Source organism: Anser cygnoides, chromosome 7 (assembly GCF_040182565.1).
Source record: "Anser cygnoides isolate HZ-2024a breed goose chromosome 7, Taihu_goose_T2T_genome, whole genome shotgun sequence".
NCBI lineage: Eukaryota > Metazoa > Chordata > Aves > Anseriformes > Anatidae > Anser > Anser cygnoides.
Genome location: NC_089879.1, coordinates 12,379,824 through 12,401,173, shown reverse-complemented (window position 1 = coordinate 12,401,173; position 21,350 = coordinate 12,379,824). Strand labels below are relative to the sequence as shown.

Sequence of the window (21,350 nt, the reverse complement as noted above, 5' to 3'; positions counted from 1 at the left end):
AAAATGAGGGATGATATTTTTGAGAAAGGGACAATTGGAAAAAAAAAAAATCACACAACCAAAATAACAAACAAACAGCAAACTCAAATCTTTATAGAAAATCCTTGGGATTCTTTAGAGCAAAGGAAGAAAACCTGATTCTTCCCACAGCTTCCTACCTTGGGCAGCTCATTTCTGCCAGAGGCTCAGTAATCATAAACCATCTGAATTTGGTAGCATTTTCTACTTGCAGTGTTCGAGAGATAACAGCACGTACAAATAACATGCTAGCAGGATACACTGTACCCAAGGGGACTTTCCTGCCATATAATAGGAGCACGATAGTGTCATCAAAAGTTTTGCTGCCAAATCAAGACTCTAGTTTTGATCTCTTGCAGACACAGCTCTTGCTTCAGGCCAGTTGCTTTCCTCAGATCGTGGTGCAAGTCCACGAGTGTTATGCACGCAGACCCAGCGGCACCGATGTGACAAACCTGAGAGAGGTTCTGCTGCAAAATTGAGTCTGATGTTCCCTATCCAGATGACTCGTGTTTTTCTTTGGTGACAGCATGGAGAAGGCTGCTTTATTTTTCTCCGCAGTCTTCCTTTATCCTAAGAATTGCGCTGTGCCATCACTGTGAGCGTTGGTTTCCTTCAGGAATTAATGTTGTTTTGTATCGATTGACTTGTAGACTATTGTTGGCTTGGATCAGGTTTGCTTATTGTGTCCCCATGCCTCCACTCTGCAAGGTGGATTGAAGGTACCTAGAGTTTGAATTAAATGAGTAAGTAGATTAAATATAGCTACTGCATAATATAGAGGGAGAGCTGTAGAGAAAGGTTAGGTAAGAACATCCTTTTTGTTGCATGATTTGCCATTGCAGATTCACTTATTTTAAAGGTATAATTTTCCACCGTTTGATTGCAGGAACTGGATGATAGATGAATCAGAGATGACAGTGTAAATGGTGTATGCCCGATAGCCCCAGGGGATCCCTGAAACATGCAAGTTTCTCATTTGGTGATTTTTCTGGCAGTGATGCCTCAGTGCAGTGACAGTTTCTGCTACAACTGTCAAGCTAAATTGTTCCTGATGGTGGCTGGCATTTACAATGATGCTGTTCATTTGGGTTCCTCCTGTAAACATCTGTATGCTGCCCTTCGTGCTGGGGCACAGGTGGTGGTGTCAGTCTCCCCTGCGTGTCTGGATCAGGATGAACTGAAGCACTGTGGAGCACAGGGAGGACACTGTCACTTGTCTCCCATGAAGCCACTCATTATTCAGGATATAGGAAAGGATATTCTCCTGCAGCTTTCCAGATTTGAAAGCCCTTCCTACACATGATCTCAGGCTTGGCTGTGTGTCTAAAGAGAGGGGCTTTAGTAAGCAGGCTCTGCTTTTACCTTCCGTAGCTGTCTGCTGGCAATGCATGGCTTGCGAGGGGATCTAGCCACTGAGAAATGTGACTAGCTAGAGCTGAACTGAATTCCTCCCTAGGATTTTTAGAGTGTTACAGTAAGAGAAGCACTGGAGAATCTTTTCAAGCTTGCTGAATACCTGGCAGAGACCAGAGCTGACTGGGGAGAAAGAGGGTGACGTTGAGAGGAACTGAGTTTCTTTATTATGTGATATGTTCAAGCTCCTAGAAGCAAGTTTGCTTTGGCACTTGAGGCATTCAATGAATCAAGACTTATGGGCCATTTCATATTAAAGTTTAGTTCTCTTGATTTATTGTAGGAGTGGATATGACAAGAGTGAGGTAATGAAGATGGCCTGGAGGAAGGAACTGTAGAAGATGGTACAAGAGCTAGGACGTTTGAGTAGGAGATAGTATTTGCTGGCATAAAGCTGCTGCACCTTCAGTACTACCAGAAGCTGAAGTTTACTACTTTGTTTTTATAATCTCTTTTACTTATACAAGTTATTTCACAGTCACAGTTATCCTACAGGGAACATCTGTGTTCACTTTTGGGGAGCACAAGCCTCCCTTTGACTGTGGTGGGCCTTGCTCTGTGATGGTTTGGTCCAGTACGTGGCCTTGGTCCCAGGCGGCGTAGAGCATTCAGGCTGTGTGCGTGGGACCAGAATTATCCAGAAAGGGATCCTTCCTAGTGCAGGACCTGCACACCTCCTAAGCAGTGCCCATTCATCTATTGTGGCTTCCCAGAAACCTTTCTGGATTGCATCTGGGGCATATCCATGACCCAAAGGTAGCCTGGTGTGCTGTGGCAGCCTGGAGATGCCAGCTGCAAGGCCCAGCTGGAGCACGGCTGGAATGAATGCAGTGAGGTGCCAGGTGTGCCATCCTTCCTGCCTTATGGATCTGACAGGCAGAGCGGGCAGAGTATGGCTCTTGGGCCCCTTTGCAGACTGTGTTGCTGTTAGAAGAAGCATTAAAGTGGAAAGGAAATTAATAAAAATTAGTATTTGCAATCCCAGGAATTCTATCTAGCTCTGTTTTCTAAGGATTAGAAGTGTCTGTCTCTGCCTTCTCACCCATGCCAGCCTGTTCTTTGTACTCACTTCTTCATTTTACATCTTTTTGTGAGTCATCCAGTTTAAATCCCTTCAAAGCTTCCCATTTGTTTGGTGTTATCCCATTATCATACAGGTAGGCAGCAGTTCTGCGCTTCCTTTTTACAATCCCTGGAGAAATTCTGTACATTCAGCTCCTGGAATCCATCTCCTCAGGTCACCTCTTTATTATCTCTCTCTGACTTCCCTCCAAGTCGTCTGGCACCTGTGCTTGTGATGCATTTCTCGGTGTATGCATCTCTGCATCAGCCCGAGTGAAACCCACGCCAAGGAGAGCGGAGCGCTGAGCTGTCGCAGACACGTACCTGGGCTGATGTGCTAATGGCACTGAGCAGAGCAAACCCCTCGAGCTTCACAGCTTTGGTTATCGCATGTGCTTGCAGGGAGGCTGCAGTGGTGTCTGGCCTCAGAGAAAGGTGGGATCAGAGCAGGATTTACTGGAGCTCCCGAGTGGGAGCAATTTTACTTGCTGTGCTGTGGGATTGCTGCCAAGGGGAAGATGGCCTCGGCTAGGAGAGGGGGGTGTTTTTTTGTTGCTTTTTTTAAACTCATTTCCATTATGCGTGCTGGATAGTGTCAGGTACATTTCAGCTCAGTGTCTGCAGGGTGGTGCGAGCTGCATAACTTGACAGCTGTCTTGAGCGATCTCCCTGGCCTGTGAAAATGCTGATGAATGCAAAACTGAAGCTGACTTGGGTGGCAGGGCGTGTGTGTTAAATTACGTGCAGTTTAACCCGGAGCAAAATGCGTTGCTTTAATTTTGTCAAAATGACACTTTCTGATTGAGCCCATATTAATATTTCTTTCTTTTAAGCCATGTGATTTTTTTTTTACATGAACAACAGTTATATCTCAGAATAAAATTCCATCCTGAACCGTTTTCTTTAATGGCCATGTCTAAACTTTCAGAAATGTTTTTTTTTTCCACTTAAAGAAATAACTCAGAAAAATCTTATGAATTTGGAGTGTTTTGGTGGTGTGAAATCCATTTCACTAATCTGGAGGAATGAAACAACCAATCCCCTACCCACACACACAAAAAAACCCTGTCCAACCAACCTTTCCATTAAACCTTTATCCCCATAATATGGAGGTTATTCTATGGACAGTGCCACAGGGGTTGTAAAGGAAGGAGGGGAGGAAGAATCAAGCATGTGATTGTACTTTTATGTCCCACTCTGGCTAATGTCTGAGCCTCAACTGCTTTACCCATAGTAGTATTATGTTCAATAAACATGAAAGATGGGTCTGTAATAGCAACAAATGTACCCATACGCTTGCAGTTTAATTAAAGGCATATATCACACAATAAAACACATTCAAATGAAAAATCTTCCCATTAGACATGTGGTTCCCATTTATTTCCCCTTATTGTTAAACTTTCGGAGTACAAGCAGTGAACAAGCACAAAGAGGGGCTTCTAAAGAGGTGCACTGTGGATTCCCCAGGAACAAGCAAGATATTCCTGTTGGGGTGGGAGAGCACAGAGCTCCCTGGTGCGTGGTGGAGCTGCACGGCCCCCTTGGATGCACCCATGCAGCTGGTGGATCTAGTTAGCACAGACCTCACACCAAAAACTGCCTGATGATTTTTTTTTAAGCTGAGAAGAAGCTGGGCTTCAAAGGGACAAGGCTGGCTTGGAGGGAGAAAAGTCAGCAGCCATTAGAGCTGATGTAAGCTTTTGTCACTGTAAAAGATCCAATCCTGAAGCAGCAGCTAAAGAACAGAAGCCTGCCACTGTCCTCAGCCTCTGGCTGAGCCTACTGGATGCCAGTGGAGGAAATACTAGTACAGGTATCCCCTGGTGCACCTTGTTTGTAGACCCTGGTAGCAGAAGGCAGCTCTACCACCTTCATCCCATTCTGTTCTCTTCACAGCTCCAGTGTCATCCCCTGCATCCCTGGCCCTTCCTCTGTCCAGTCTCACTCTCTGCTCTGCATCACTGGTGTGGGAAATTATGTCCCCATGCACCACACTTTGCTCGCCCCATCTGTTATGTCTTTCTTCATTTGCAGATGCTGGAGGGTTTTTATTTAGTTATTTATTTTAGTTTCACTTTTTTTTTTTCTCATTCCCCCTTTAATACTTCTAGTTTTCACTAAGGTTTATTAACTAAACTTTAGTCACAAAGGGATTGGTGGCAAAAAGTTGCTCAACTTTAGCCCTCCCTCACCCAGACTCTAGATCTAATTTTGCAGTGGTTAAAATGGCAGGAAGTAAAGAATAAAAAAAGCAGTCAAAGCCAGCTTTCTTTCAAAATGCCATTTCTGTTTATAGTACGTTCCGCAAGTTGTTAAAACTAAATTATTTAGAAATGATCAAAATGTGCTTTGACCAAAACAAGCACATTTTTTCACCCTTAAAGAGAAAAAATCTGAATGTAATGCTTTTCATCTTGGTTCTGTAAAAGTCCAGCATTTCGGGGAGCAGGAGAGAAAGTAGGGCAAAGAAAGCCTGTTTTTCACCCAGGATTGAAACATGCTTTAATGTCTAGTGATGCTCATTTACGTCACTGCTCCTGTTGCAGCTGTATCTGGATTCCGTGTTCTACTACAAATCAGTCACGCAGTGGAAAAGGAAAAGATATGCTGTGATCTCAGCAAAAATGGCAATTTTTTGGCTGAGTGTACTTGGTACCAGTTAGGCTTAAGAGAAATTGAAATATGAAAGTTTTTGAGGGGACATTTTTTTCACCAGCGTAATCCACTTTCTGCTTTTTCTTGGTAGTGAAGTGGAGAAGCGAATAGAGGCAACTCTTGCTTTGAGCATCTGGTTTAAGCAAACTCAACTGCTGTGAGCAGACAAATCAGGTTGAAGGCTTTTTTTTATTTTTACTTTTTTACTTTTAACTGTAAAACCATGAAATGTGACATTGGTGCCTTATCTGGTTGCTTTATAAACCAAGTCTATACAATTACAATGTGAAGTTAGATATTTTCAAAGTTTTGGAGGTTTGCACAGAAGATCCCTGACCATTTTTTTTATAATGGTAGAGTGTAGTCTGAGTTTTTGCCTGAAGACCCACTTTTGCCAGCCAGCATGTGAAATACTTTAGTAATAAATTTTAAAGCATAAAGAAAACTTCCTTTCTTCTGATACTTTTTTTTTTTGCCTGTATGTGACAGATGATAGAAATGTGTTTAGTATTTAATTTCTGTCTAGCCCAGTTTCTCATCAAAATGATCTGTTTCTAGTGTGCCTTCTACTGTACAACATCTGTAGCAAAATGAGCAGCTCTAATGGGTCTTGGGCATGCAGCACTCTGTGGACGTTCTTTTTCCATGCCTGAGACCATCTGGTTGTACCGTGCTAGAGAGGAGCCTTGGGCTTGTAAGGAGATCTCTTCATGCAGCCCTTAATCACCTGGAAAAGAAATCAAAGCACAGACACAAACTGGTCCATTTGTTTTCATTACAATTACTAGTTTATACAACTCTGTGTAAACTAAGTCCATAAATATGGTGCTGGTAGACTGGCTCTTAAACTCAGCTCCACCAGCTGTTACATGAATCTTTGTGCTCAGGAAGCAGGATTTATTTTTTCAGTTCTTTAGTGTGAAGCTGTCAAGGATGCCTTACCAGAATTATGATTTCTAGCAGCTTGTGGCAAGAGCCCTCCTTTACCTTCTTTGAAGGTCCAGAAGAACTTCCAAGCTTTAAATCTTGATTCTTTTGCAGCCCAAGCAAAGCAAGGTGATGAGGACAGGCATTTCCCTGGGAGGTGGTGAAAGGAAGAAGCAGAGATGGTATTGTTATTCTTGAACTGGTCATCAGCTTGAATGTGACACTAGCCTTTGTGTCTCATTATGGTTATTGCTTGACACACCAGAGGAACCTAATAAAAAAACTTGGTCTGAGGGGAATGGTGAAATAGAGGAATCAGATGTCCCAAGTCTTTCCTTGAATGCAACCTTTCCTACTGTGAGCAATAAAGCCCCTTCCATGGCAAGGGTTGCTCCTGACCTGTCTTCAGTCACTCAGCTGATGCATAATTTAGAACCGAGTTCTGCTGTTCCCAGAAAAGGAGGGATGAAACATGGGAGGGGAAGGTAAGGTGGAAGCTGAAATAGGGCATATTTCTATTGCACCACGTGCTGTCTTTAATGTTACACCAAATCTATCGTGTCTTTTTTCTTATGCAGTTATTTCTGTTTGTCATCTGTCTTTTGGTGCTCAGCTCCAGTGAGGCTTCTCACTCTGCTCTTATCCCAAAGGCACAGCGTGTCAGTGTCTGAGTGCAACTGCTGGCTGCACAGTTGCTGTAGGGTGTCTCTGCAAGGAGACTTAGCAAGTGGGGCTGTGAGAAGGAAAAAAACAATTTCGCAACATATCAAATAAAAAAATAAATGAGGGAAAAATGGACCGTGTGTTGTGGGTACTGGGTGAAAGTCTTTGGACCTCTCTTCGCTATTTGGGAGTTTACTAACCCAACTTGAATTCCTTAGGAATTTGATGACTGTTTTGGGGCTAGTTCTGTTTAATGTCTTTATCAGTGATATGGATGAGGTGATTGAGCACACCCTTGGTAAGTTTGCAGATGACACTAAGCTGGGTGGAAGTACTGATCTTCTTGGGGGTAGCAAAACACTGCAGAGGGATCTGGATAGTCTAGGTTGATGGCCCATGTCCAACTGGTGATGACATTCAGCAAGGCTAATACCTGCACTTGGGTCTTAACGTGCAGCCTTGTAGGCTTGGGAAACAACAGCTGGAAACCTGCTATGCAGAAAAGGACCTGGGAGCGCTGTTTGACAGCTGGCTGAACGTGAGATGGCAGCGTGCCCAGGTGGCCAAGAAGGCCAATGGCATCCTGGCTTGTATCAGAAATCGTCTGGGCAGCAGGACTAGGGAAGTGATTGTCCCCCTGTACTCGGCTCTGGTGAGACCACACTTGAGTACTGTGTTCAGTTTTGGGTACCTTGCTACAAGGGCATCGAGTAGCTCGAGTATGTGTAAAGAAGGGCAACACAGCTGGTGATGAGACTAGAAAGCAAGACATGTGAGGGGCAGAAAGAAACTGGGGCTGGTTAGTCTGCAGAAAAGGAGGCTGAGGGGAGACCTCATCGCTCTCTACAGCTGCCAGAAAGGAGGTTACAGCGAGGAGGGTGTTGGTCTCTCTTCTCCGGTGACAAGTGATAGGATGCAAGGCAATGGCCTCAAGTTGTATCAGGAGAGGTTTAGGTTGCACATCAGGAAGAATTTGTTCACAGAAAGAGTGGTTAGGTCTTGGAACAGGCTGTTCAGGGAGGTGGTGGACTCCCCCCCCCCCCCCCCCCACCCGGAGGTATTTAAGAGATGTGTGGATGTGGTGCTTAGGGACAGGGTTTCACGGTGGAATTGTAGCATTAGGTGGATGGTTGGACTTGATCTTGAAGGTCTTTTGCAATCTAAACGATTCTGTGATTCTGTTTGCATGAATGAGGAGTTATAAAGTCTCAGGGATTTGGCTGGAACTAAGGGAAAAATACACCAGTTTCCAGTGGTGAAACAGTGAAACAGAAAAGAAGAGAACATTTTGGTTGAGTAGTGATAGGTGTTATTTTGGAGACAAATGAAAAAAACAAGTAACAGTAAGAAATGCAATTATTTTTTGTATCTTTTCAATTGCTTGGAGCAGTTATCTACAACAGTACAGACTCCTTTGCTTTATTTATTTATTTTTGTTAAGTAAGGGCAACTGTATTAGTCCCTTCCTATGTCCAATTTTAGGTGTGAAAAAAGATCTTCCTTTGCAGTGAAAGAAGTGGGAGACATCCATCTATCCTCTACAGAATACTGTTCCAAGATATTTTGATTTTTCTCTTGCAGTACCCAAGTGCTCAGTCTGTCTTTAGAAGAAGCTTGATGTCATCTCCTGAAATATTTTCACTGCAGTTTGAGTTTATTGTACACAGCTATCTTGCTCCACGTGGTGGGTCATCTCTGTCAGTTTTTAGACGTGACTTCTCTGTTCTATATTCTGAATGCTGAAGAGTATTGCGAGTTTTTCCTGCAGAAAGCTCATTTTCCTTCTAGGAATAAACTTTTTGACGTATTAACGATAGCGCCTTCTTGCCCTTTTGTAACTTCATCTGTAACACAGAATTGTAGATAGAAAACACATCTTGCAATTTTCTGAGTGGTTTACAACTTTTTCTCAGTTTCTGTGCCTCTAAATATTTTTCAGTGCTTGTGGTCTTTTCCCGAGTGAGAGAATTTAAGACCCTGCAACAGACTTGCTTTTCTGAGATATACTCTTCGCAGATTGCTTGCATGCAGTCCAATTTCCTACAGAAACGTTGACCTGATTTTATTTTTCTTCTGTCCCAGTTTGATTTTTTGGCAGGAACCCTCCACACATTCTGTAGATATTTCCCACCAGCTCTGGCTGAGAAGGTGTTACTTTGCTTTTGTGCTGTGCTGGGATCAGAGCCATCTTTTCATGTAAGCAATCCAAGCTACTGCTCGGGATCGTGCTCTTCTGACAACATGGCAGGCCTGGCTATTCTGCCCCTCCTCTTCCATCATGTGTCAGCTGTTGCCCAGTAATTAGCCCCAGGCTGACCCTCACCCTGCTGGATTAATATGAACACATCTTTCCATCATCAGCTGGATGTATTGTCTAGGGGGAAGTGTAATTTTGTGTAGTAAATGAATTATTCCTATAAGTGCACAGGGTCCAGCTGTTCTTGCTCTCTTTATCTGCCACCATCATTTGCAAGCTTCAGATGCGCTCAGGGTTGGCTGGCAGACAGGAAACTATGGAGATTCTTTCCAGATGTTTGCTCCGGCCAATAGTCCTGACTTCCTAGGAACAAAGCATCTGATTTTATTTGGGTACAGGCTATATATGTTCCAGAGGCTGTAATTCTTCTGTGTTTGGGCAAGAAAGCATATCAGTACCAAAGTTCTCTGAATTTCTTTAGTTTGTAGTATAGATGGAGAAGCAGTAGGCATGACATCTTCAGGGCTGCTCTTGCTGCAGTAGAGTGTACCCAGCCTACTGTATGCCGATCCTTCTCTAACTCCAGCTGAGTCTTCAGTCTTTTCCTGCTTCCCCCATGAGGAGCAGGCAAGTCAGTGTGGGAACAGGTTGCCTAGTGTGATATCTGCAGTGGGGGTGCCTCCTTCTGCACCAGTCACTGTGGACTTTTTAGTGTCTGTAGAGAGAAATGGAGGCTTCTAAGGCGTAAGTAATAATTTTAGAAGTGTATTTTAGTATGGGAATTGAGCTTTAGAAGTGTCTGTTTCTTGGGTTGGTGACAGGCTCCTTGTTGACAAGGATATGGATGACTAACACCGGGGGCTGAATCTACTCCTGTTGTTCCCAGGCTTTTCTTTCATTGCTCACTCTTTTCCATTCTCTCCATAAGCAGAGTTTAAGATGGGCAGTTTTTCACATTCCTCCAGTTCTGAGAAGCCGGACTTGAGCAAAATCTTTTTTCTTTTCTTTCTAGCTCTCACTAAAAAAATTTTCTCACAGAAAATAAACAAAACACCCCAAACAAATGATCCCAGCCCCAAACAAGATCATCCAAACAAGCCATGCGTCATCCCGAGAGCTTGTACTGGAGTACCAAAAGAGCATGGAGGCATTTTTCATATGCAGCTCTGTGTGCATGTGTCTGTGTATCCAGCCTAGTTGTTCTGACAGTTTCTGGCACGTTGTACGTGTTCATGGCCTAGAATGTGGTATCAGGGATAAAGCCCCCTTTAAAGGGGTTTGCTACTTATCTCAGAAAAAATCCCTGTGTTAAATAAAATGTTGCAAGCGTTACTGGAGTTTGAAGAAGGAGTCTGCCTGTGATATGTGATATCCTTATGATTCAGTGTTGTGCTGAGCAAGACAAGCGTGAGTTAAGGTTCTGGCCTGTGGTGAAATAAAGTTGTATATCACTTGGGCTGCCAAGGTCTTTCCTCGTACAGTCTGTCTGTTCTTGGTAAAACACAGGACTGTGTTGGTGGATGTGATATGTCTGGTGCTACAATCCTTGAGTGTAGAACATTGTGATGCTGTTTGAATAAACATTTGCTATTTACCTTCCCGATATATGGCCTTTTTTTTTAGCATTAGGTCTAACTAGGCTCCAGTGCATGAGTAGATTTTTCCCCAGTGCTCAGCACCCCTTCCCAAAGGCTGTGCCTGTACTGCTGAGCTGAGGTGAACTGAAAGCCAGGTGCAAAAACAGAGCAGGTCTTTGATCCTGCTAGTGTGGCCAGGATGACATGTTTAGGGTAATATTTTTGGTGTTTCATCATGCCTGAGAGCACATTAAGAGGTATATTTATTTGTCATGCAGTGCCGACCCCTTCACCTTTATAAATCCCATCTTTCCCGTTGTATTGTCATAAGCCTGTCTGCAGGCAAGCAGAAATTCTAGGGTTATGCCTAATAAAAAACCAAAACAGCATCAAAAAAGCTGTAGTCTGCTGCAAGGGTAAATGAGATTAATAAGCCTCACTCAGATGCGTGGGCTCAGGGAGGAGTTGGAGCATCTTGCATTTTTTTCCCAAAGTACCTCAGCTTTCAGGATGTTTCTGTCAGTGGTCTGTTCAAATTGATTTAGGGGTTGCTGGGGTTTGGCTAAGTGCTGTGGTGGATTTTACTGAGGTGCCTCTGTGGTAGATGTAGGAGGCTGAGTTTATTTTTGTGTTAACTGTTTTGTCACCCTTGTAACAGGCCAGGACTTCATCCTTCTGTTTTGGGTTTTGCTTCTGATTTGCTCCTTAGTCAAGGCCTCTGCATGCCACTCTTCAGCTGTGTCAAGGCATAAGAACTAAGTTTCACTGAGGACTGGCCCATACAAACATTACGACCTGTAATGGACTTAATTTTCCATTCATCAGAGGAGGTCAATTAACAGAAGGTGGCTGCTGCAAAAAGGGCATGCACTCATGGTACATCCTCATGGTACACTGAAATCCATCTGTCTTGTGAGCTGATGTGTTGGAATGCTCTGGGAGGTGGAAATGCCAAACATTATTTGTCACTAAATAGCCAGGCCAAAGCTTTAAAAAAGGAAAATCTTGGCACCATACAAACCTCATTTCCTTCCATCACTTGGTATTCAGCCTTAGGTCAAATTAATCTCTATTGAAATCTGCTGTACTTGCCGCTGAATTTGTTGTCTCATCTAAAAAATATCTCTTCTCCCGTGAAGGGAAAGCACATATATGACAAATTTTAACGCACACCAGAAAAGTCTTCATTTGTGTCTTCTGTTTACTAATTCAATGTTAACTTTTACATCTGTAAATAGCACTATGCAAGTGAACTGGGCCAGGGAGACCTTTCAACGTTTGTTGTCATACACCTTAAGATTCATCTGGTTGAAATTCGAAGTGGATGCCTAGAGTAAATGGGTGAATAAAAAAAATGTAAGTTCTTTGAATTAATAGTGTAAGAGTACATGGGATAGTGTCTGCTCCTTTAGCAGTGTCCGGTAGAGGACCTTTTCCAAGACCACAAACAGATAATGAGTAAGGGAGGCAGTGATGGGAACCAAACCTGATCAGGAAAGAGATGGATGTGGGAACGCTGATTTGAGCGAGGTTGTCTGAGGGAGGATTTCTGGATCAGGATGATAAGAAATAAGGAAGGGGGAACAATAAGCAAAATGCGGAGACACAGGCCTGACAAAGCAAAATGGAGACGATGACAAGAAACAAACCTCCCTGTCACACTAATGGGTGGGCTATCAAACTGCAGGCGTCACGTGGGGTGTGCGTGTGTGTATTTGCTAACAAACTTCAGGCTGGACCAGCCGGTGAGTAGGCGACCCATGAAGTGTGTAAGGGGCCTGGGATCTGGGAGAGGTGCTGGACGGACAGGTGGGCCATTCCAGGTGTTTGAAAGATCCACGACTGTGTGTGTGCTTGTGAACCTAAAGAGAGCCGTGTGCATGCCTGCACCAGCCAACGTCTGTCACTAACAGCCAGAATGGTGTAAGGGGGCTCGGCTGTCTGTGTCTGTTTTACGTGAGCCCAGTGTGTGTACGTGCTGTTGGAGGCAGCCCTTGGCTGGGGCAGCCTTTGTGGACAGTCAAGTCAATGTCCTGTCTGTGTGTGTCCATGTGTCTCTGGGATACTTGCTCAGTTTTCCTACAGGTTGGACCTGGAAAGGGGAAAGCAGTAGCCACGTCCCCTGGCCTGGGCAGGGAGCCCCAGTCCCCAAGCACTGGGCTGGGCCACAGCAGCCAGCAGGAGCAGTCCTGGGCCGGAGCTGCTGGCGAGGCGGCTGCACTCTTTGCTGCTTGCCTCACTTAACAAATAGTGTCTCCTTATCTCTCCATCTGAAATCACCTAAAGGCTGCAAGTTCAGTTTAATCCTTCTACCATCAGTCAGGCTGAGATTTAATAGAAAGAAGGTGGAAAAAACACTCAGTAGCTGGTCTCTGATTTTTAACTTGATAGAGAGAACGATGTTCCCTGAATGAGACACGGTGGGAGAGATGAGTAGCTAGAAAGAGATTGTGCTTCATGCCACTGAGCTATCTGTAGCTACCGCTGTTACGGAGCTGCAAAAGAAAAAGAAATGCTAGGGGCAAAAGATAAAAGAGGATCTAAGGAAATGGATATAGTTTGCTAATCCTTTGCTCTCGTGGTGAGAATGGTTAATCTGCCGCAGAATACAATAAGGATACTAGTCCCACTTGCTTGTGAACAGGAGTTACTGAGGCCAAGATGCCTGGAGCCCAAGATTTGTACAGCACCGTGGATCAGTCTAAAAAATTGTACATCCAGTCAGGAAAAGGATAGACGAGTTATTTCATGTGACCCATACGACAGAGTCTATGCAGAAGTCCCCATATGTGTAAAACCATGTCAAATGACTCGAGGAGTATTCCTGGCAGGCACCGGGCTGTAGCGCTGCAGAATTTTGACTCCTGGACTGTGGATTTTCAATCATTGTCTTTAAGAACAGTGTTAAACAGAATGTCCCCTCAGAAAGCTGTTATCTGAATATTTATGTCAAATTTGTAAGCCCATCCTTGAAATGGATAAGGATTTTTATCTTCCTAATTCTAATAATAATAGTAGTAGCAGTAGTAATGATAACGATGCAGTACTTTATTTTGTATCTAAAGATAATTCTTTCTGCGGCAGAGGTTTCTCTACTGGCTTTTTTGGTAGGCTATCACTGTAATAGGTGACCAGAAAAGCAGAGGAGGTCCAGATAATGTAGTTTTATAGTGCTGTAGATTATCTTATCTAGTGACAGTGCCAAAGAAACAAGGCCAGATAGGAATATTCAGATCATGTCTGATCTCCTAAAGAACACCGGGCAGAAAATCTTTCCTAATAATTCTTACCGTAAGCCCAGTGATGTTGGCTGAAATGAAATCTACATAAGTGGAGCCCATTTTGATAAGACTGGCAAATGCCTGCTCCTATCTCTTCTTCCCGATGTGCTTTATTCACTGTCAGCTTGAGCTGTTAGTGGCAGAAATTCGCTTTCCCATTGACAGAAATGCAGAGAACTGATTCTTTTGTCTATACACAATCAGTCATATTAGATGTTTGGTAGGGTCTGAACTTCAGTTTTTGAGTTTCCTCTTGCTAGGTATACAATGCTGTGGTTTAGCTCTCTAGTTGCATGCAAACACAGAATTGATCGGCTGCCTCGGGGTGCAGACACTGCTCAAACAGCCCTTCTCCATCTCCTTTGGCAAATTGTTCTGTAGTCTTGCTCTGATGTGTCTGCTGGATATTTGTTGTCAAAGATACTGACCGTTCAGGAAACTTTAATATTCAGTGCAAGCACATAGAGTTTATCTTCCCAGCCACGCTTAGCCATCCGTCGTAGCTGTGCCATGGTACACATCACTAGGTAGTGAACCCTTCTAATCTGAACATAGACCTGTCTCCAAGTTGTAAATCCAATTACTACAAATCAAATGCACAACCTTTACACAGATGCTAAAATTTTCCCATTTAGGACCTGAAGTTTGTATATTACAAAAATATAAGGTTCTTGGCTCTGTTATCTACCTTCTTAGTCTACAATCAACCCTTGTTTTATTAACCCAGAATTTGTTTCAGATGGAATTTATTTGAAATCCCCTTGAAAATACTGCCTGCTATTTCTTTCTCTGTGATCTAGTTGTAAAGCAGAGTAGCTATTTCTGAAGGTGTGATTCATTTCTAAAAAACTAAACTTGCTCAAAGTTGTAGGAAAAGAACTTACACATGCTCTGATTATGAGTGAGTCAATTGTGGGGATTAACTGTGTGGAGGACAAGGTTTGTAGTATTCAGCAGAGAATATGCCAAGTGAACCTGTGTCTGAGACAGTGTGGAATTGTGTGGAAATTTGGCTGCTGCACCATTTGCTAGCCAGAAAACACAGAACAATCATTAGATTGAAAATATGGCTTTCAAGATCTGCTTCACTATCTTGAATGTTTAACTGCTGAGCAGATTGATTTCTGACTTATCTGAAAATTTAGACCTTGTTCTGAAAATGGAAGCTATAAATTAGGAGCATTTCATGTTCCTTCCTACACTGGAGAGAGATGCAACCCTCACCATAAAAACAGATCACAGCATGACCTTGAGTATAGAGTCACTTATCTACCACATCATAGCCATGTTAACTAATCTAATTTGCCTTTCATTCTAACTAATGTTAGGAATTTACATGCCATCAGTCACCTGCTTCCTGTTGAACTAAAAAAGTCAGGGGGATTGCCAGATTTGTCATATGGCAGACAAAGTGAATGTGTTGACAGCTGGAATGAGAAAGCACAACAATGTTTGAAAAGGTTTAGGAAGAGCCAACCTGCTTTCGAGTCTCAGTTCAGTCTGGGTTAAATATGAGGGGAGGAGATTACCTTATTAGCCATCCCTGGCAGTGAGGTTGATAGATAACTGTGCAGTACAATCCTTTCCTATTCTTTAATCTGAACTGATTTTAATCCTTTATGGAGCAGCAGCCCTTCCTCATCTTGCTCAGAGTTTATACTACTTCTCTCTGTCTTTCAGCTGTACAGCTCCATGGACTTTGGAAGAAAATGGCAACTCATGCACGAGCGGGTCACTCCAAACAGGTTTTACTGGTGAGTTTTGCCCTCTGGCTTTGCTTGCTTTGGGTACATCATGGAAGGGAGAAGGGTATCTAACTTGAAGGGATCTTTTTTTTTTTTTTCCTGAACACTAAGTATGCCCTTGTTTTTAATGTTGTATGCTCAGTCCATATCTTGCAGTGTTATAGTTGAATGTCTCCATGTTTGTACCTCTTTCTTGTCCAGTAACAGATGCTGTCTTCTACAGATGAGTACAGGTCTTGGTAATTGCAGAGCTCCTGCTTTTTTATTATTATTCTTTTTATTTTATACAGCTGCTTACACTAACACAGAAAAACTGCCCCAGTGCTTCACTGGCAAAGCTACGATCATTAGACCTTCTCCTTTTCAACCCTTCTGAGAGCTACTTTAGACTACAACACAGTCTTTTCACAAAGCCAGCCACTCTGACCAGTGTCCTTATGCAAACCTTGCAGAGAAAGGATGACTTGCTCTGTTTTGAATCACCCTCTGAGGAACTAGTATTATTCCTACCAACTGGTGAGAGCCCAGGATGTTCAAACTGTTTGCTGAAAATTTTCCTTGTGACTATACTTCATTCCTTCCCCAAGTGGCAGTATCTAAAACTGGGAGAATGTCTTAAAAGCAGAAGATTTAATAAATTTAGTTCCTGTCTCCAGGCTCCTCCGTTTCAGATGCTGCTTTGGAAACTTTTCTACCAGATGAAGGCTCAAGAACTGACTTAAGAGAGAGAAGAAAAACCAGTGACATTCTTTTGTAGTTCAGTCTAGGATATGGGACTTAAATCAGTTTTAACATTGTACTGTATGCTAGATACTGGTGTGTGAATGTGTGTCTGTGTAGAAGTCCTGATTTTCAGAATAGTTACTAACTATGAATAGATAAAGAAGTGCCTTGTCCTTCAGGTCAAGAAGATGCTGCTATTAAGGAACCAGAAGCCCTTATTTTGAAGGGTCAAAAATAAACAGGACTTGAGTGATTTAACAAATGTTTTCTGATTGTGAAGCATGGTGTATGTATTTTAGAGTCAAATCCTCGTGGAAGTTCTGGTGTGTCATTAAAAATGGCTGGAACCCAGACCAAAATGTCTACAGATTGAACGTGCAATATTTCCACACCTTGCAATGGAAGAAGATACCTCACAGGATTTTCAAATTGTCTAGGTTCTTCTGCAAATCTCTCTAAACAGCTTTAGACTCCCATATTTAAAGATGGCTTTTTGGCACCAAGTCTGAAGTTTTGCCTCTTTGTGCCTTTGGAGTTTGGACTGTGAAAGGAGATGTTTGAAAATCTAGGGAAGGAAGCAGTAAGGCTCACAAGCCATAGAGACATGCAAAATATATCAAAGGTCTAGGAGCTTGTCTGACCATGTCACTGTTTCACATTTCCATAGTGAAGGCAAAGCGGTTGTATTCTCCTGGTTCTGGTGCTAGGTAGTTGATTGACCATGACATCTGAAATCCTTTGATTTCACCTTTCCTTCCTAGGTGCACTTGACATAGGTGAGTGTAAACCCTCTTCAGGTGTATCCGTCTGTGGAGTAGAATAGCTGGCTTATCTCCAACGGCATAGTTGTACCCTACCCCTCAAATAGCATAGATGAACTTAGAAGAGTGGCTTTCTTGGAAGATAATGTGCAAGGGCTGAGCTGACCTGGGAACAAAACAGAGTCTCTTTCTAAAAGTGATGCCTTTTTTTTTTTTTTTCTTTAAATAATGGCTAATGTAATGGAGATTTTCTGTTTGTCCATCAGACACCCAAAATGGTAGATTTTCTACAGATCACCTCATTTTTCATGCAGTCGCTTCTTGGCTGGATAGTTTAAATGCTCCTTTTTAACATTGTGTTGAATAAAGCCTCTGTTTCAATTATCTCTTTCTCTTAGAAAACATAAAAGTCTTCTGTAGTTAAAACTGATACGGCATAGATCTAGAATTCTTTTTTCCACTCAGAAACAGTAGAATCCCATTGACAATAAACTTTCCAAGAGAGTGAATTAGGTTTTTCCCAGAGTGAGACAGATTTGAACCAATTCGTAGTGCAAGGGTCAGAAATGTTGAAATTTTGGAACATAATAACTCCCTGGAGCTGTCTGATTTCTTTCCTTTTTCCTTTCTTATTTTTTTTTTTTTTTTTTTTTTTTAAAGCTGCAAACTGTGATGACTTACAAGCTCTGGCTTGTAAGATGTGTATGGAAAAAGAAATGCAAGAAGAACGCTTTAGCCTCTAAAATTTAATGATTTATTAGGCTATGGAAGAGGGAGAAAGTAGATATAGTTATAAGTTTCAGAGCCACTACCCTGTGGCCTCCATCATCCTATAAAATACTACATTCTCAAACCTGTTAAGTACAATTTGCAGGAAAGGTGAAATAATGATAGGAAGATACCAAAATCAGAGTTGCTTATTTGTGGTGCTCTATGTTGTTTTTTTAGCAGTGGCTCAGGTAAACCTTCTCTATCAAATGGGACAGCCTTCTGATTCGAATGCAGCTGGTCTTATGTACTGTCTACTGATTTTTTCCTTCCAAACATGATTTTCATCTCTCAGACTGCGTGAATGGGTCTGTGAAGATCAAAATCCGCACCTGGTTCACACGATCAGCCAGCCTGAGAGCGAGAGGTCTTAGTTTTCTCTTTGAGACCTTTCCAAATAATTATGCTTTCACTGAGAGAGCTCAGATACAGAGACTTTAAGGCCAGGAGGAAATTACAATTGTATCAGAAGTGGTGAAGTTGGAATGTGAATTTTCACTCAGTGTAGTGAGCAAGACCTCATTGGTAGGCATGGACACGCAGTCACCCTGTGCGTTTTGCTGTAGTTCTGTCAGGCTGCACCTGAGATGGCTCCCTGCTGGTCAAAAGCTAAGTCCTAAGTTGCAATACTGCCCTGTGGCTTTTTATCCTGGCTCTTACTTTAAACTTCTTTCCTTAGTCCCAGACTTCAGTGCCAGTCACTGGGTTGCAGTTTTGTGTTCCCATCCCGTATGGGTAGCACATGCAGCACAGCTTGTGGGACATCTCTCACCGCTTCCTGCATCCAGCTCAAATTTGTGCTGGTGCTGAGATTCTTATCTGGGCCATTTGTAGCTATAAAAACTAGAAATTGAGTTCTCTACTTCTGTAGTAGTGATTCATTTGTTAGCTACACCCACCGATGGCAGTGGCAGAACTTGAACAGAATGTGTTACTTGATATGAGTACAGGCATCCAAATTTGGTTCCCACGTGCCTTGGCCTCAGAGATTTTAATAACTTAGGATCCTGTTAAGGCTGGAAATAGGCGCTTACGCTAATGTGATGCAGAAATTCCCAGATCACTCATCACACGATGAAATGACTCAAGATAACAAACTTTGCACCCGTGCTGGTTCCAGTTAAAGACCTACTCAATGTTCTTTTCATTTAAAACAGATTTCTGCAGTTGCCTCTGGGCCCGGCTCATTTTCTCTCACTGTAACTTAGACTCCTGTGCTGACGTGTGGAGTGGTATAAAAAAAAAAATACAGTCCATACTTCGTACTGTAGGGATGCTGGGGAAGTTTCCTTGACTGTTAAACACATGGTGTGTTCTGTGCTGACTAATCCTGCTGCTGTTCAGATAGGGACAATTCAAGTCCTTTGAGTTCTTCAGTTACTTTGCTGCTTCTGTCTGTGGGCCAACAGGACTAAACAGGTGGGAAAGACAATCGGTTAATGGTGCGTTGCTGAGCCTTGTTCAGTACTTTCCTGGGCCACAGCTTTTCCATGTCCTCTTGGGTGACTCAAGCTGCCTTTGCCTTGTTAACCTCTAGGTAAGACCAGGAGCAGAGAGCATTTCTTTTCCTTGATGAGTGTAATGGATGAAGTAGTCAAACACTGTGATACCACTGCGTATCCTTGCCTGGGTTAAAAATACTCTGGGGCACTAGAGAGTCAAAAGATGCTTTTGTGGCATGTGAAGTCCTTTTATTGTCTTATGCCTTTATTTTTAAATATGTGGAGTTCCACAAGGTGACCTGTGTTTTCTGGCTAATCAGATGTAGATATCATATGCTGCCCATCTGTCTTTGGAGGCCCTGCCTATGTTTGCTGAGCAGACACGGTGCCACCATCCATGCCGTCCTGTCCTGTCACTCTTTCTGTGATAACCAACCAGATTTCTGTGCCTCTGGTATCTGTGAGTGTCAGCCCCAGTCATTTTGAAATCTGGGGATTAGAAAGTGTGAGAAGGAAAGTGTCTGTGCTTCCACTTAGGCCGTGCTTTGGAATTGCAGGTTTTCTGCTGCAGTTGTTTGAGGCATAAGCCAGCAAATTTTGTCTCTTGAAGGCAAGGCTTTCCATCCTTTTTGTTGTGCTTTGGATAGAAGCAGAAATAAAGGTATCCAATGTATTCCTATGTATTTGCAGCTTGAATTTCATGAAGATTGTGGCAGAGGCTGGTTTGGATATCTGAGAGTAATGTAGCAGGAGGTAAGGGAGTTACCTCAATGTTTCAAAAGGTTGTAGTCTAGGTTTGGATCTGCAAGTGGGCAGAGGTTTGTGTCTTTTTATTCCTCATCTCTGTGGCAGCACTGATATTTCCGAATCCCAGTGCCCATTTGAGTCCACATGGACAGTTTCAGTAGCAGTCCCAGAAGTGACCTTTGGGTACAGCTAAGGTTAGCTTTACTTGGCTTGTTTGCCAGTGATGAAATGGTTAGCCAAATATGTACCTGTCTCTCCTGTAAATCCCACTAATCATTAACTACCAGATGGTGTCATTGCATAGCGCTGGGGAAATATCGCCTGAGTTTTTTCAGCCAAGTTTAGTGTTAAGAAAACATAGTTTTGTAAATGTCAAATTGACTATTAAGTAATCCTGCATTAGAGTTTTTCAGAATTAAAAGAATCCTGGACTTGGAGGTGTGGATAAAAAATAATTCTGGTTTGGCAGCCACAGATAACACCACCTATAGCATGATGGAGGCATATAGCCAGTGGCTATTCACAGAGACTGCATATAGACAACTGAACAGGGACCTGTCACTGCTGTAAGCTCCTGTGGGTTAATGACTCATTTACCTGTGTTAAGGGACTCATTTCCCATGTCCTGTGGGTGGGAACACGTGGGAAAGGTTTTTTTCCCAGAGGGTAATGCTAGCATAAATTGGGAGTGTGCTGTTCAAACCACTATCTGCACTAGGTAGGTTAATTTTTAAATTCTAGTCTCAAGCTCTGTAATTATGGTTCAGGAGAGAGGAGACCTTCTTTAAAGGTCCTGATATATATTGAAAGATTTCCTTGCTAGGCCACATTAGTTAATTAAAGATCACAGCGTCATGGTGATAATAAGACCAATTTTATTTTCATCTTCATTTAAAAGATGAGCAAATGGGGAAACTGTGAGGCTAGTGATTTTCTTTTCATTTTGTGTGCCCACAGTTAATGCAGTTGGCACTATAGATATTTAATGTTTCCAAATATTAGGTTGTAGCTGACTAGCTTGTGATTACACAGTAACTCAGTGGCAGAGATAGAAGTAGAACTTGGATAAAAGAGTTGGATATATTTTATTGGCTGAAACAGTAGTTTTATTTATTTATGAAGTTTCAAGTCAATGCAAATATTTTAGGAATTCATGTAAATATTAACAAAATGTTTCTCTCAAACGCAAAACATCCAGACATGGTTGATTTTTTTTCACAGTTTTTGAAGTGGTTTTTAAATTTTAAATAAAACCTTATTTCAGTATATGAATAAACTTGTGAAGTAAAGGAAGAGTGAAGTCTGAAACAAAGTGTCTGGATAAAGGGATCCCGATTCCCATTCACATCTGTATTTTGTGATGCAGAG

General features: G+C 42.5%; 1 protein-coding gene across 4 annotated transcripts in view; it reads left to right on the top strand.

Moving 5' to 3' along the window:
* The window catches only part of SORCS3 (sortilin related VPS10 domain containing receptor 3), a 307,083-nt gene that overhangs the window by 183,766 nt on the left and 101,967 nt on the right, over nucleotides 1-21,350 (top strand). For all 4 annotated transcript variants that reach the window (XM_013174527.3, XM_067000505.1, XM_067000506.1 and 1 more), the window contains exon 5: nucleotides 15,477-15,550. In XM_013174527.3, coding sequence (XP_013029981.2) covers nucleotides 15,477-15,550 — 74 coding nt within the window. The remainder of the gene's footprint in view (nucleotides 1-15,476; nucleotides 15,551-21,350) is intronic.